The sequence below is a fragment of the Myotis davidii genome, unplaced genomic scaffold (assembly GCF_000327345.1).
Source record: "Myotis davidii unplaced genomic scaffold, ASM32734v1 scaffold370, whole genome shotgun sequence".
Classification (NCBI taxonomy): Eukaryota; Metazoa; Chordata; class Mammalia; order Chiroptera; family Vespertilionidae; genus Myotis; species Myotis davidii.
The window spans coordinates 2,509,389-2,525,516 of record NW_006288615.1 but is presented as its reverse complement, the minus strand read 5'-3'; the positions used below and the strand labels follow the sequence as shown (position 1 = coordinate 2,525,516).

The window sequence follows — 16,128 nt, the reverse complement described above, 5'->3', positions numbered from 1 at the left end:
CTTCCACCCAGTGACCTGAGCCTTGGGGGCGGGGCTCACAGCGGGTCCTCCATCCTGGGAACAAAATGGGATCAGCCGTGGTCTTGGGTACGGTCTTACGGCAACAGCCATCTCAACCGGACCTGGGCCCCGCCCGGCGGTCCCCCGTCTTCCCCCCCCCCTCCCCCAGCGATCTCTTCCAGGAACCGGATTTTGGAGGTGCCAGCCCTACGGTCAGAGCGCGGACAGGTTCCCAGAACACACGCGCTCTGGAGCGGAGCCCGTCCCCACCCGGCGGCCTGGGCATCTGTTTTCCTCCCATCACTGGAACCCAGGCAACACCCCCCCACTCCACACACCCCGCCTCCGCGCCCCAGCGCCGACCCTGGGAAGGATGAAAGCGGAAAAACACGCAGCTGCCTCGGGCACAGCCGCCCAGCCTGCCCTCTGCCTTCCCTTTCGTGGGGCCCCTGCCCTTTGCTTCCCTCCCGCCTCAACTCCTGCAAAGTCAGGCTGGGACTCCTCCGCAGCCAGGACAGAAACCCGGCTCCACACAGCTAAACTCAAGGGGCTTTGTCGGTGCACATCACAGGGAAGTCAGAGGGGGAGCCGCCGAGTCAGACGGAGCTGGAGGGGGGCCCCAGCAATGGGCCTCGGCTCTCGGCGCCTCCGCCTCTCTTCTCTGGACTCTGCGTGGGACTGAGCCTGAAAATCAGCTCTCACTGCGGCTTGGCCTGTACCGTGTGAGCCCGGAGCAGGGTGTGCACAGAGCGAGGCCCCTGGGAGGTTCTCCCTGGAGTCTGGGGATCCCATGTCTGATTCCGGTGCTTCCGGAGGAGGCTGCACCCTGCCCTGGCCTTTTTAAAGCACCTCTGCGTGTAGGGGGTGAAGTCTCCTTCGCTGAGTGTGTTCAAGCTGGTTGCTTGCTTGACCAAGTCATCAGGAGTCTGGACTCCACAGGCTTCTTGCGGGCAGAGCAGGTTCCATTCCAGAGAGGAGGAGAGGCGGAGGAGAGGCGGAGGGACACGGACATGTGCCCCAGCCTCCAGCTCTGTGAGCCCCCCCTACCTCCCGCTTGGAGTCAGGGGAGTGGCCTCCTTTTCCTGTGACTCCAGGCCTGGACCAGGTCGCAGGAGGGCCTGCCAAGACCGGGGGTAAGGGGCGGGGGTGAGGGGAGTAGGGGCGCGGAGGTGCTGAAGCCGGCAGAGATGTTGGGACAGCGTTCCCTGTAGCAACTCTTGTCCTGGCTCAGATGTTTCTGGTAGATAAAGTTGTCACCCCTTCCCCTGAGTATTTGCAGTCCTACTTTGAGAAGGTCCAGGAAAAATGAGTCTAGGAAAACAAGAAGATAGAAGGAGCATGAGTCCTCACACGGGGCACTAGGCCAGCCCTGCAGTAACTACCCAACGCTTTGCTGAGCCGAGGGAAACAAACATCTGTCTTATTTAAGCTGCTATCACCTTGGCTGTTCAGAGAACTGTGATCAAACCTAATTCACACTAATACGGCCCCTCAGAACAGCTCATGCCGTCTGCACATTTTTCTATGGGAGGATTCTTGGGTGGGGGACCTTGAAGGCGGAGCTGAGTTCTCTTTATAGATGGGCACAGGGTGAAAAACAAGAGAGAGGACCCGGTTGCTGGAGCCTGAGGGGGAGGAGCAGCTGACATCTGTCTGGATGAGCCACATGTCTGCTGAGCAGCACTTCCTGTGCTGAGCACTCTGGTTTGAGAGGACTGAGCATCCAGTGATGTGTCCACGAGGCAGAGCCTAGGACAGGGTCCCAGGACCATCAGGAGGCTGGACCTGGCCCTCCGGGAAGGTGGGGGTGCTGAGTGACCCACTGCTACAACCGGGGTGCCCCTGGATAGTGGTGCGCTATGGTGACCTTGCCCCCAGAGTGTCCAGGTCTTGGTCTGGACTCCAAGGCCTTGTGTCTCAGCTGCCTGGGTCTGGAAGGCCAGGTCTCAGACCAGGCCAACTGTGGCCACACAACCACCCAGCCAGGCCTTCTGCCATCTCCACAGGAAGCGCCAAACCCAGAACATGGATCTGGGGAAAAGGCCAAAACAAGAGACAGTTTTCCGTCCCTGCCCCTCAACCTGGTGTCAGGAGCCTTCGGAGCTCTGGTGTGTCCTGACTCAATAGAACCTCTGCACCATAGAAATGTGTGTACATGTGTCTAGAGGGCAGTAATGGGTGTGGACAGGCAATGTTCCTTTCTTGCACTTGAAAGTCTGACCTGCTCTTGATCTGATCAGGGACCTCTCAGGGGCATGGGGCACAGTCAAGCCCAAGTGTGGGAGGGGCCCTCTCTTGGGTGGCTGCTTGGCTCCCAGCCTCCAAAGCCCCACCCACTGCCCTCAGTGCAACCATGAGAGCTGCAGGCGCCAGCGAGGGGAGCCCATTCATTTTCTCTGCCTGCTCAGCCCTCACATGACCTTATAGGGTAGAGGCGGCCAACAGCCAAGGCCAGACCCGCTGGGGGAACCGGCAGGGAGGCTTCAGAGGGGCTCTCCAGTGAGGCTGCCTGGCCACCCTGGATGCTGAGTCTCTTATCTTCCCAGACTCCCCTTTTAATAGCATGTTTTGTAATATCTTCTCTTCCATCATAAAATGAAGTTCCCAGATAACATAGCCTACTCACCCACATAATTTCAAAAAGAATCATATAATGCCCTAACTGTAATAGAAATGAAAGGAAAGCAACTTGTTATAAAATAATATATATTTCCATATAAGTGGTTGGCTAACTACCCAGGCGACAAAAAGAAGTCTGGCGCACGTGGCCTTAGGCCGTTGCTGAGCCTGGTGCAGGTGTGCTGTGGTGGCAACTGAGTAGCACAAAATGATGAGCAGCTCCCCAGCCACACTTGAGGATGTCCAGTCTGGCAGGCTCCCACCAGGAATCCCAGTTGAGTTCCCCAATCATTGTGGAAACCCAAAATACCCCACCAGTGTGTGAGATGCCTGGCTCCCAGGGATAGTTGCCCCACCCTGAGAACCTGTGCTCCAGTCTGTGGGAGTGGAGCAGACACGAATGTGAGTTGACCAGGTCCAGCCCCAGGAGCTAATAACTGGTGTGGGAAGAGGCACAGGAGGCAGAAAGGACAAACAGGTACAGTCCACAACCACCACTCGCTGCCTCTGACTTTGCTCCCTCCCCTAGTGGACATGGATGGACACGGCACCATCAGCGTCCATCCGGAAGCTTGATATCCCTTCCTTCAATTAGACATTGTCATAACCAAGTTGGGTCAATTTGGCCTAAAATTTCTCTCAAATCCATGTTCATCTTCTTCTCTCCATTGCTTCCTCCTCCTCCTTAGCTCAAGCCTCATTTCCCTGGTGGATGATTGCAATGATTTCCTCACCTTGACTTTCTTTCACGCCCCGCCCCCATTCAATCACCTCATCTTTTCCCCTGGTGAACCCCGTATGTGAGTCTGCTAGGGCTGCCATAACAAAATACCACAGGCCTTGTGGTTTAATCTCCTCTTCTTGTAAGGACACTAGCCATTTCAGGTTAGGGCCCACCCATATGATTTCATTTTAACTTAACTACCTCTTGCAAGGTCCTTTCCCACATCAGTCATATTCTGAGGTACTGGAGGTTAGGACTTCAATATGTTAATTTTGAGGGGACACAGTTCAGCCCATGACACCCCTCTGCAACGGCTCCTCTTTTGGTATCAAATTCAACTCTAGGCAGCTTGCGTTTTAATTAAGCAAAGAAGAGAACTTATTGCTCCTGGAACTTCACAGTCTGGAGGCAGAGGCACAGCTGGACCTGGGGCTCACAGGATGCCATTTGGATCTGCCTATCGTTCGGGTTCTTATGGGTTGGAGCAACATTCAGGCTTCACGTGGGGGAGGCTCAGCTTGAGGCCACGTCAGAAGCGGAAGAGAGAGTGGTTCTCAGTAGCTAGAACCAATGACCCAGAATTGGGTCCCATTGCCTCGGATTGGCCTGACTTGGGCCGGGTGCTCTTCCTAGAACCAATCACGGTGGCCTTGGGACAGAGTGTAGAAACTCCATTCTGGGCTGAGCTAGGAGGTCATCAGTTCCCTCAGGGAGCAATGAAAGTACAGACATCATTTACCAGAAGGAATGCAAATGGTGGCGGGGCTAAAGCATTATGGAAGTTCTCTAGAGAATGGGTGAATAAATGGATGGATGAGCTTTTCTTAGATCTTCTCTAATGTGGTATAGATGTATGAGCTAAATCTAGTCATCTATAGATTTGATTTCCCAGTTTGCTCTGGTCCCATTGGCTTTCTCCTGAGATGCAATGCTTGTCCATATTTTTCATTAGCATCAGTCCACTGCCAGAGCATGGCTTTGTCTTGAACTTGTGATTAGAGAATACTGAGGGACTGAGCACTGACTAAGCAGCTCTGTTAGTGGCTGGATTCGGACTGTTATTGACTCCTTGCCCACATTAAAAAGAAATACATTTCTAAACCACAAAGTACATGTAAGTAAACCTATTTTCCCCATAAAGACCATTAAAATTACAAATATATGTTGATCAAATTATTTTAAGAAAAATGAAATTATTTTTTCCTGGGTCTCTGCTATGTTGACTCCAGCAGGTGCTTTGTCTGCTGATGGGAATTCTGGCCCGGCTGTCCTCGCTTGACCCAGGAGCCATGGTCCTCTTGCTTCTGCTTGCTGATGGCTGAGGTGTTACTGGGGGAAGTGAATGCAGTTCCCCTTACAGCGCTTTGGAGAGGCTGAAGCACCCACGCTCGGGCTGTGGTGGGGCCGGCCTGACTGCATGGCATCCACTCACAGGCCTTGTGTGTTTGGGTAAAGTGATGGTATCAATCACCCTGAGCCACTGCAAGCCACAGTCTCAGGTTGGGGGCCAGAGTGGGATATGTCTCAGAGTAAGTGTTGCATCCTGGCTACCCCTGCGTGCTCTTCAGTAGGCCTACCCCAGGGTTCTGGGAAAGAGAGCAAGAAGCAGCTCATAAAATAGGCTGTTGCCAGAGTTAGACAGCCCTCAAGTCCTTTAAAAAAAATTATTGGATAGAGTGTCGGCCTGTGGACTGAAGGGTCCCAGGTTTGATTCTGGTCAAGGGCACATGCGTGGGTTGTGGGCTCAATCCCCAGTAGGGGATGTGCATGAGGCAGCCAATCAATGATTTTCTCTCATCACTGATGTTTCTATCTTTCTCTCTCCTCGCCCTTCCTCTCTGAAATTAATAAAAATATATTTTAAAAAATTATGTTTAGAGAAAGAAGGGAGAGGGAGAGAGAAACATCGATCAGCTGCTTCCTGCACCTACCCCCACTGGGAATCTTACCTCAGTATGTGCCCTGAGTCGGAATCAAACCAGCGACCTTTCAGTGCATGGGACAACACTCAACTAACTGAACCACACCAGCCAGGGCCCCAAGTCCTTTTTGATGATGAATTGCAATTGCCATGGGGAGTGCAGGAAAGCCTGAAGGTAGGAAAGGCAGGAGGCCTGGTGCCATATATGACATGTACTACAGAGACCTGTCGTAGGGGCCACAGCCAGACAGCAGTTCCACTTTCTGACATCCTTTTCATTTCTGGTGACCTCTCCTTGGAAATACATTCTGTCTCCAGGTATATTCAAACTCTATTGGTAGTGAGACAGCCTTCCTCTAAGGAGGGCTTTTGCTGATGGCTATGCTTTGAGGGTTCTGGGGGCCTCCCTATCTCTGCATCCACACCCCATCTAAACAGCCAGAGGACTCGTCTTCTAGAGGCAGCTTTGCATAGGACAGTGTTTCTCAGTGTGGTCTCTGGACCATCTGTATCAGCATCATCTGAATGCTGGCGATGGATTTCTGAATTGGTCTCCAGATCTGCTGAATCACTTCCATAGTAGCTAAAATATAAACATAAGAAAAACCAAAAAGAAACAGATTTTGTAGTCAGCATGACCTGGGTAACTATGTGCACTGATCCTTCCTAAGCCCTTTCTGTAAAATGAAGATAATATTTACCTCACAATAGAATTGTGAGGATTTAGAATGGCAGTGTGAATAAAGCGGTGAACAGAGTGCCTAGCACCCAGGAGCTGAATGATTGTTTGCCACTATCCTCTGTCCATCCACCCATCTGTCCCTCCTTCCATCATTCATCCAACACTTACTGAATGCCTACAGTGAGCCAGGAACTGCTGCTCTAGGCACTAGGAATACAGCAGTCATTAAAAATAAACCCCTTGTCCCCATGTAGTTCACATGCTAATAGGAGGCAACAGACAATAAACAAACATACAAGTGCCATGGAGAAGAGTAAGTCAGGATCAAGGGCATCACCAGACTCCCCAAGCTAAAGCAATTATTTAATTTGAAACCAGCAGGCGTTATCAAACATTCTGGCAGGCTCTTTGGGGGATACTTTGGGGCTTGCTGTTAAGGAACTTATATTTATAGATTGGCTGAAAAAGGAAAATACTACACACATAGGAAACCATGGGAAAACAACAAATTGCTGTGCCAATCATGTGTCATACATGCTTGAGAGCTGCTCGGGGGAGACTGGGTGCTGGCAGTGAGGTGTCAGTGAATACCCCCACCTGGCTTTTTTTTTTTTATATATATTTTATTGATTTTTTTACAGAGAGGAAGGGAGAGAGAGAGAGTTAGAAACATCGATGAGAGAGAAGCATCGACCAGCTGCCTCCTGCACACCCACTACTGGGGATGGGCCCGCAACCAAGGTACATGCCCTTGACCAGAATCGAACCCGGGACCCTTCAGTCTGCAGGCCAACGCTCTATTCAGTGAGCCAAACCAGCTAGGGCCAATATATATATTTATATATTTGTTGTTGTTGTTGATTTTATGGAGAGGAAGGGAGAGGAGTAGAGAGTTAAAATATTAATGAGCGAGAAACATGGATCTGCTGCCTCCTGCATGTCCCCTAGGTACATACATGCCCTTGACCAGAATAGAACTTGGAACCTTTCAATCCGAAGGCCAGCATTCTATCCCCTGAGCCAAACTGGTCAGGGCCCCACCTGGTTTCTTATCCAGGAACAAAGGTAGGCACTTGCTTAGGGACCCGTTGCCCACCCTTATTTTGGAGAGACTAGTTCATACCCAGCATATGCAGAAAGCCTTGGATGCCTGTAAACCTCTTACATCTTTCAAACATGAATCAGGGCTTCTGAGAGATCCTGGCACAAGTCAGAGGCTGCTCGCTCCAGGTCATGGGAATACTACTCAATGGGAAATTCTTTATCTCTGTCCCACTCTTTGCCAAATCCCGGCTCTGTGTAATGCCCAAGGTCTTGAAGGCAATTACCTCCCGGATGCACTTTTATTACATATAAATAACTTTGATTTGGAAAACAGTGCACGCACCAAAGGAACTGCACAGATCCCAGCAAACAGATGGTAGATGCCATTAATAGTGGCCATTGTAGAGGCTGTGGGTGTTTGGAAATACTGGTTTTGTTCACAATCCCTCTCTGATATGGTTTAGGAGTATGGAGGAAGACACTAACTTAGAGCAGAGTGTGGGTATAGGATAGGCAAAGAAATGGCCATTTGCCATTTGTTTGTTGCCAATTTGGATCAAACAAGGCCAGAAGAGAGGCCAGAGACCAGCTTAATGCAAAGATGAACTGAAAACACAAATGTAAAAAATGGCCTTCAATATTGAAGAGGTCACTCTTGAGTGTCCCCATGTGTGAAATGAGGGGTTAGGGCATACCATTCTGATTCAAATAAAACTTAGTGAATGCCTACTAAGTGTTAGGTTCTTAAACATAGATTATTTCAAACAATAGCACTCTCTTCTTAGGGTAGTTGTGAGGAATGAGGACATCAACATGTGTGATTCCTAGCAGTGTCCAGCACATAGTAGGCAAGTAATAATTAGCTATTATCATTCGATCCCCGCAACAACTTTGAGGTGGACATCATTTCCTCTGTACAAATGAGGAAACCACTAAGGAACAAGTGAACCAAAGTTCACTATCTTTCCATTATGCAGCTTGGCTTAGAAGGGCCCTTAAGCTTTTAACTGTAAAAAATGAGAGGGTATAAAGGAACTTGAGCTCTAGGAACAATCAAGCTAAGCACCTTCTAAGACAGTGGTTCTCAACCTTCTGGCCCTTAAATACAGTTCCTCATGTTGTGACCCAACCATAAAATTATTTTCGTTGCTACTTCATAACTGTAATGTTGCTACTGTTATGAATCGTAATATAAATATCTGATATGCAGGATGATCTTAGGCGACTCCTGTGAAAGAGTCGTTCGACCGCCAAAGGGGTTGCGACCCACCGGTTGAGAACCGCTGCTCTAAGGGATTTCCTGTAGAAAGTGGAAGTGTTGTCTCATTTATGAAAAAGATAAGGGGTTTTGGAGAGGGGTCTGGGACAAAGCCATAAAACCTTCTTTGCACAAGCTCATTTCTTCTCATCTTATGTCAGTTAGGTTTCAGAGACACGATCTTGCCTATACACACAAAGAAAAGCCAGGTTTCCAAAGAGTAAAACCAATTGAAAAACAGTCCTCGGGAGAAGTGTTAGTCACTGCGGGAGAGGAATAGGAAGAGACATTCAGACCCCTGGGGAAGAGGTTTGAAGACAAATGAATGAATCACCTCTTATGCACTCATGGGCTGTTCCAATTATTCCTAGTGCTCGCTTGTGGCTTTCACTGTTCTGGACAATACAGGTAGTCAATGAATATGTGATCGTACATTTTGTGCTAGGCTTATAACGGTGAGCAAGACTAATGTGGAGGAAGATAGGCAAGTCAACTAGGCAAGAGATGATAATATGGTGACGGGAACAATCCGGAGTAATACTGGGTGCTGGGAAGGCAGAAAAACCTAGTCCAGCTCTGGTGGGGGAGTCTGGGAAGGATTTCTTGGAGAAAGTCTCTAAGTCTCTATAAATGGGGACCTAAAGACCTAGAGCAGCGGTTCTCAACCTGTGGGTCGTGACCCCTTTGGCGGTCAAACGACCCTTTCACAGGGGTCGCCTAAGACCATCCTGCATATCAGATATTTACATAACGATTCATAACAGTAGCAACATTACAGTTATGAAGTAGCAACGAAAATAATTTTTTTAAATATATTTTATTGATTTTTTACAGAGAGGAAGGGAGAGAGATAGAGAGTTAGAAACATCGATGAGAGAGAAACATCGGTCAGCTGCCCTCTGCACATCTCCCACTGGGGATGTGCCCGCAACCCAGGTACATGCCCTTGACCGGAACCGAACCCGGGACCTTTCAGTCCGCAGGCCGATGCTCTATCCACTGAGCCAAACCGGTTTTGGCGAAAATAATTTTATGGTTGGGTCACAAGATGAGGAACTGTATTTAAAGGGCCAGAAGGTTGAGAACCATTGACCTAGAGGGAGAGGTGGGAGTGAAGAGAGGAGGGTAATTCAGGCAGAGGGGATGATATGTGCAAAGGCTAGGAGATGACAATGAATTTTTGGAGGAAGTGGAAGTGGTTCTGAGCAGGAGGTGGGAGGAGAGTGAAGAAATGGGAGGCTGGAGAGGTGAGCAACAGCTAAAGCCTTGAATAACTTTGCACACACAGCAACATATGTGGGCATTATTCAACAAAGAACCACTGGGAGAGTTTAGGCAGGAGACTCATATGATTTGCATTTTAAAAAGCTCAATTTTGGAGAATGGATTAAAGTGGGTCAAGTTAAAGGGAGATAGTTAAGTGCTTGAACTAGGGGCACAAACAGTGGAGGAGGGTGGATGAACTGGGGATATTTGAGAGGAGTCAAGGGTAAATCCCGTTTCTCATGTGGACTACCAGATGGAGGGGTTGTCATTAGCCCCAAGGGGGAGAAATAGGCTGGATGTGCTTTGGAGACACTGTTATAACTGCCCTAGAGGCAGCCCAAATAGGAATGCACAGTGGTTGGATGTGCAGCCAGCTCAGATGAAGATATGGGAGGGATGTGGATTGGGAGTCATGAACACAAAGACAGTGAATAAATAATAATAAAAAAGACAGTGCATGAAGGTGTGGGACGGACAAAATTGCTTGGAGATTGGGCAGAATGAGAAAACCCGACCAAATTCTGAGAAGGCTAGCGTTAAAAAGCAGTCATAGGGAGTGGGACCTGCCAAAGAGCCAGAACCCCTGCACAAAGAAATCCTATATAATAAAAGGCTAATATGTAAATCCACCGAACGCCGGAACGACTGGTTGCTATGACACACATTAACCATCAGGGTGCAGACACTCAACACAGGAGCTGCCCCCTGGTGGTCAGTGCACTCCCACAGGGGGAGTGCCGCTCAGCCAGAAGCCGGGCTCACAACTGGCAAGCGCAGTGGCAGTGGCAGGAGCCTCTCCCACCTCCGAGGAAGTGCTAAGGACCCCTCAGGGGATGTCCTAAGCCGACAGGTGGACATCCCTTGAGGGGTCCTGGACTTTAAGAGGGCACAGGCCTGGCTGAGGGACGCCCCCCCTTCTTACCCCCAGGGCATGAATGTTATGCACCAGGCCTCTAGTGCTCAAATAAAGCTAAATATTTACTCAATCTGTTAAACAAAGGGGGTCAGGGACAGAAGGAAAAAAATTGTCATGAATGCCAAGAAAGAGTATTTAAAAGGCAGAGCCAGCAGTTATTTATCTGCAGACGGGTAGTAGAAAGACGATTCCAGGATTAAGTCCAATCCAAGAAATCAAACCATTTCCTTCCATCTGTGCATCCCACAAGGCTTCAATTCTGACAGTGTGCCACAATGACATCATTGGGAATATTGCAGCTATTCTCCTTTCTTGTTCTTCCTAATGCCATGACCCTTTAATACAGTTCCTCATGTTGTGACCCAACCATAAAATTATTTTTGTTGCTGCTTCATAACTGTAATTTTGCTGCTGTTATGAATCATAATGTAAATATGTGTTATGCTATATGTGTTTTCCGATAGTCGTGACCCACAGGTTGAGAACCGCTGTTCTATAGAATGTGTCAATTCTAGCTCCAATCCCGTGTCTTCAGACATGACTTACTTCACTTTGGATTTCTTTACTTCTTGGTTAGCTCTCATTCAGTGCTATGCATTCCTATGAAATCTAGGGGGGAAAATCCCATGAGTCTCATCATAATCTGATCCAGGTAGCCATATTTCTTTTTAGCTTGTTGTTTTTTTTAAAGTATACTTTATTGATTTTTTTACAGAGAGGAAGGGAAATGAATAGTTAGAAACATCGATGAGAGAGAAACACAGATTAGCTGCCTCCTGCACACCCCCGCCTGGGGATGCGCCCGCAACCAAGGCACATGCCCTTGACCGGAACCGAACCTGGGACCCCTCAGTCCACAGGCTGACACTCTATCCACTGAGCCAAACCAGTTACGGCTTTAGCTTGTTTTTTAAAGCTAGAGCCTCATGATTTAAGACCAAAATATAAATTCTAAATTGCACTGCATACTAGGAACTAGTGTTGCCTGCTCCTGAAGTTCAGTCTATTATTTTGGACTGAATTTAATAACTTTGGCCCGAGGCCAGTGAATGTACCACCTCTTCCAGACTACTCAATTTTGGACAATAACATCATTGAGATTTCTGTTTTTTAAACATTTCATATATTAAGGGAAATGTCAGAGATCACTCTGTCTGAAATGCTAGAAGCTTGAACAGGAAGGTTGAACAGGAAGGACATAACTAATTAAGTGTCTAGGAAATGAGATAATCTCTTTTATAGAATCATCTGATATTGAGGAAACAAGGACTTTACAAAGAAGGGGACACAATGAAATTAACCAATGAGTGAGCCATCCTTTGGGATCAGTAACCTTTAGACCTGGACCTAACAAAGCTGTAGTAGACGAATGTATTAGGGCTGATCAACCTAGCCAAGAGTTTGTTTACTCTAAAAAGTGAAAGGATCAAGGTTGGAGCAAAGAATGATTCATGTATAAATGTTAGAAAAACCCCACAACCAACCCCTGCTCCTCAAATCTAGTTCTTATTGCCATATTCCAGTAAATCAGAGATCCATTTCATATGCCAAGAAAACGAGTTGTCAAAATAATGACCATGCTTGCTTATTTCAAAAGTTCAGCATCCAAGAAAGGTCTGGTAATATCGAAATCAAACATGTATTTGTCAAAACTCATCAAATTGTATACACTTCAAATGTGTCCATTTTAATTACATTTAAATTATATCTCAATTAATAAAAACAAAAAATGGAGAAAGAAAAAAGGTACATTATCAGATTCTGTAGCTAAAAGAAACAGAATAATTTATATCTGTTGTTCCTAACAAGGTCAATAGCAGGAAACAATTAAGTAATGATTATTTTTTAAAAAATGCATCTGAATTGCATAAACAGACTACATTTCTCTTGGATCATTAAAGGAACTTCAATAAATGATGGCATCCACACCTTCAATACCTTAAGAAAAAAAAGAAAAAAGAAATCCTAGCTGATTTGGCTTAGTGGATAGAGCATGGGTCCTTAGACTGAAGGAACCTCGGTTGCAGGCTCGATCCCTGGCCCTGGTTGGGGCATGTGCAGGAGGCAACCAAGTGATGTATCTCTTCACATTGGTCTTTCTCTCTCTGCCTTGCCCCTTCCCTTCCACTCTCTCTGAACCAGGGTTGATCCCTCCCCTCCTTATTTTTCAAATAATCTATGAAATAGTTTAACTGTCATAAATTTGAAAATCATGTGCCCTGGCTGGTATAGCTCAGTTGGTTGGGCATTGTCCCATGCACCAAAAGATTGCTGATTTGATTCCTGATCAGGGCACATGCCCCGGCTCAATCTCCAGTATGCTATAGGAGGCAGCTGATCAATGTTGTACCCTCACATCAATGTTTCTCTTTCTCTGAAAACCAATAAAGTATTCTTTAAAAAAAATGTATCTACCTATATATATAACCCTAATATGCAAATGGATCAAACAGCATAATCACCGGTCACTATTATGTGTGCTGATCACCAGGGGCCGTGTGTGGAACATGGTGGGCGTCAGCCACAGTGGGATGGTGGAGCAGGTGAGTGGGGGTGCCAAACTGAGGCTGGGCACTGGTCACTGTCATCGGGTTGAGCCTTTGGTGGTTACTGAAAATTCTTTGCTGCCACGCAACCGTGGTCCCGCCTGGTGTCGCACCTGCTGCTGGCACTACCCCAATTGCTCTGCACAGTCAGTGGGTGTGAGCGGGGCTGGCGCCGTCAGCATGTGGGAGTGGCGGTGGTGGGAGCGGGGCTGCCAGCAGACATGGGACCAGGGCCCGTGGCAGGAGGGGCTTGGTAGGGGCACAGAGGGTGGGCTAAGACCTGCCCCTGAGCCCACTGCAGCCCACAGTTCCTTTCAAGGTGCACGAATTTGTGCACTGGGCCCCTAGTGTATATATATATATATATATAAAAGTCATACATATTCATCCTAGCAATCAAGGTTTTAGCTCTTTCGGTTTAGGCATTTCATGAAGATGGTGGTGGTGGTGATGAAAGGCATTAAGCCCATTTATTTAAAACCCAGGCTGAAAATCAAACAAACAGTCCTTGTCCATCTGGAGATTTTAATATATTTATTTGAAAACCAAGTTCTGTGAAAGCACATACTAAATAGTCATATATCTTCTCTTCAACCCAAGACTTGGAGACAAGGTTCTTTAGGTCAGCGCAGAGGCAATGATACATGCAGTGAATAGCAGGTCTCAACATGAATTTCCTCATAGACATTTCCAATATGAACCTGGACAACCTTCTTCAGGTGAGCAATGAGATCCTGGGGGAGGGAAGAAGGGAAGCAAAGCTAGGGTCATTCTTTATTTCAAAAACAGTTTTGTTTTCTTTTAAACGACTTGCTGTTGAAGTCTAAAATTAGCCCCTAACCATGCCTATACAGTCCTCATATGCCAGTTTGTGCTACAATAGACTCTATTTTCACATTTCTATTGGATTGAGTATTTTATCCTTTTGAAAACTAGTAAGAATTTAGCTTCCAACTAAAAAATTTCTAAGCCATCTTGTACTAACTGCCTTGAATGACCTAATCGGGGGGTCTTCAGTGAGGTGTTGTGAAAGGAAGGGAGCTAATGTGAGTGGTTATATGGAGACTGAGTGCTCACGGTAGTAACACTGTCATGTGCTGGCTGGGAAAGCTGAGGAAACATCAAGATTTCCTGAAAAGAGAAATTCTCGGAAAGAAAATTTTCAAGAGCAAGTCTAGATAGAAAGGATGTTAGTATAAATCACCTCCTCTCAAAGGTCCAAACTGTCTCTCAGAGGCTTGAATATATTTTCCTACTAATGACAGAGTTTATGCTTTAATATATAGCTGACATTTCTGTAAAAGCTTTCATTAATTGCTAGTCAGTGTATAACATTCATGGTGTTAGATCTGTAATCTGACATTTAAATTTAAATATATTTTTATTTTGTAATAAGTGATACTGTTCTTTTAAAAATATATATATTTTTATTGATTTCAGAGAGGAAGTGAGAGGGAGAGAGAGAGAAACATCAGTAATGAGAGAGAATCATTGATTGGCTGTCTCCTGCACGCCCCACACTGGGGATCAAGCCTGTAACCAAGGCATATGCCCTGACCGGGAATTGAACCGTGACATCTTGCTTCATAGGTCAATGCTCAACCTCTGAGCCATACCAGCCAGGCAATGATACTGTTCTTATTTTATTTAAAGAGCTGAATAAATTAATATCTGTATGACAATGTATTTGAACTAGGGTGAAATTAAGGAAGCTTGATCGTATATCTTCAAATATGTGATGACCATTCAAAAAAATGGGAGAAATATGAATGACAATTTTGTGAAATTAGATTATTCCAAACTTTTGCCTCTAAACCCTCCTGTCCCCCAACATTGTTAGAATGCTGGCATAATAATCATCTTTTTCAACTGGACAAAGCTTTGTGTTTCAGTCTAAATGATCCCAAAGTACCGATATGCACTGTGTTTTATACATACTAGATGTTCAATAATTTCACTATATAAATAAATGTTAAGGCTTTTAGTGCTGAAAGTATTGCCAAAGGAAAGGGAGAGAAGAATCAGTGAGAAGTCCAGGCCTGTGCTACTCAAAAAAGTGTAATCTATGAACCATGGCTGGTCCACAAACTGTAACTGATCTACAATAAGAAGCTTACATCACAATGTAAATCAACATCAACTAGCAAACTGTTTGTTTAGCTGACTTCTTTTGGGTTGAGGGGGAAGCAAGGCTGTTTTGATAAAAGAAGCACTGAGCAGATTAACATCCTAAAGCAAGCTCTCTGCCTCCTCACAGACCTATAAAAAGTTTGCAGACCAGCTACTTTGAACAGCATTGGTAGTACACTATAGGGTAGATTCAAAGAAGAAAGAACAAGGAATTGGTGGTTATGATTGTAAGCAGAGATAAAAAAGGGGAGGGGGCAATCATTTAATACTGTTTAGGTAAATAGGGATTAAGCACAAAAGAAAGGGAAAAAGTGAGACAATGTCCCCACATAAAAAAACTTTTCTGAAGAACTGACAAAGAGATTTCTCTTAATATACAATTTTGTTCCACACACCTCTGGTTCTTAATCATCAATATACTCAAATGGTTCTGGGGGTTCTGGCTCTTGTTCTTCCTCCTCGATTTTCGGGCCATGGGCTGCCACGGGTTCCACCAGCTCTTCAATGTCTTCACTGGTATCCTTCAGAATGATGACACCTCCAATGGAGAGCTGTCAACACAAAGCAGGGAATAAAGAGGCACAAGCTCTACTCATAGTCCAGGTTGTTCCAGAATCTAGAGTGCATATTTGTTAAATGGTATTTTAAGATTGCCTGAATAATCTGGAAACAAGAACTGGGCTAGAACTACACTTTACTAGGTGAGTCAGGAAACCTGGCATTTGTGCCTGTGTTATGCTAATCTTCCTGACCTATTCTTTTGGGTTAGTGAGGCCTAATGAAGAAAGCAATGTCAATGCCCATTATAACGGATAAGGAGTATTTGCAAACTTAACCCAGTGGCTCTGGAAGGCAGAACAAGTGGTACTACTCTATTTGGATAATGCATACCAATTTAAGAATAGTATTTACCAGCCCTAGCTGATTTGTATATAGGAGGACTGAAGTGTCCCCGGTTTGATTCTGGTCAAGGGTACATACCTCGGTTGCAGGCTCAATCCCCAGCCCTGGTCAGGGCAGTG

The 16,128-nt window shown here is 46.3% G+C and overlaps 1 protein-coding gene across 2 annotated transcripts in view; it reads right to left on the bottom strand.

Moving 5' to 3' along the window:
* Positions 1–13,487: 13,487 nt before the first annotated feature.
* The window catches only part of PSMD1 (proteasome 26S subunit, non-ATPase 1), an 86,359-nt gene continuing 83,718 nt past the window's right edge, over positions 13,488–16,128 (bottom strand). For both annotated transcript variants that reach the window (XM_006760414.2, XM_006760413.2), the window contains 2 exons: positions 15,502–15,657; positions 13,488–13,710 (listed from right to left, as the gene is read on the bottom strand). In XM_006760414.2, the coding sequence (XP_006760477.1) occupies positions 15,511–15,657 (147 nt within the window). In that variant the 3' untranslated portion in view covers positions 13,488–13,710; positions 15,502–15,510. The remainder of the gene's footprint in view (positions 13,711–15,501; positions 15,658–16,128) is intronic.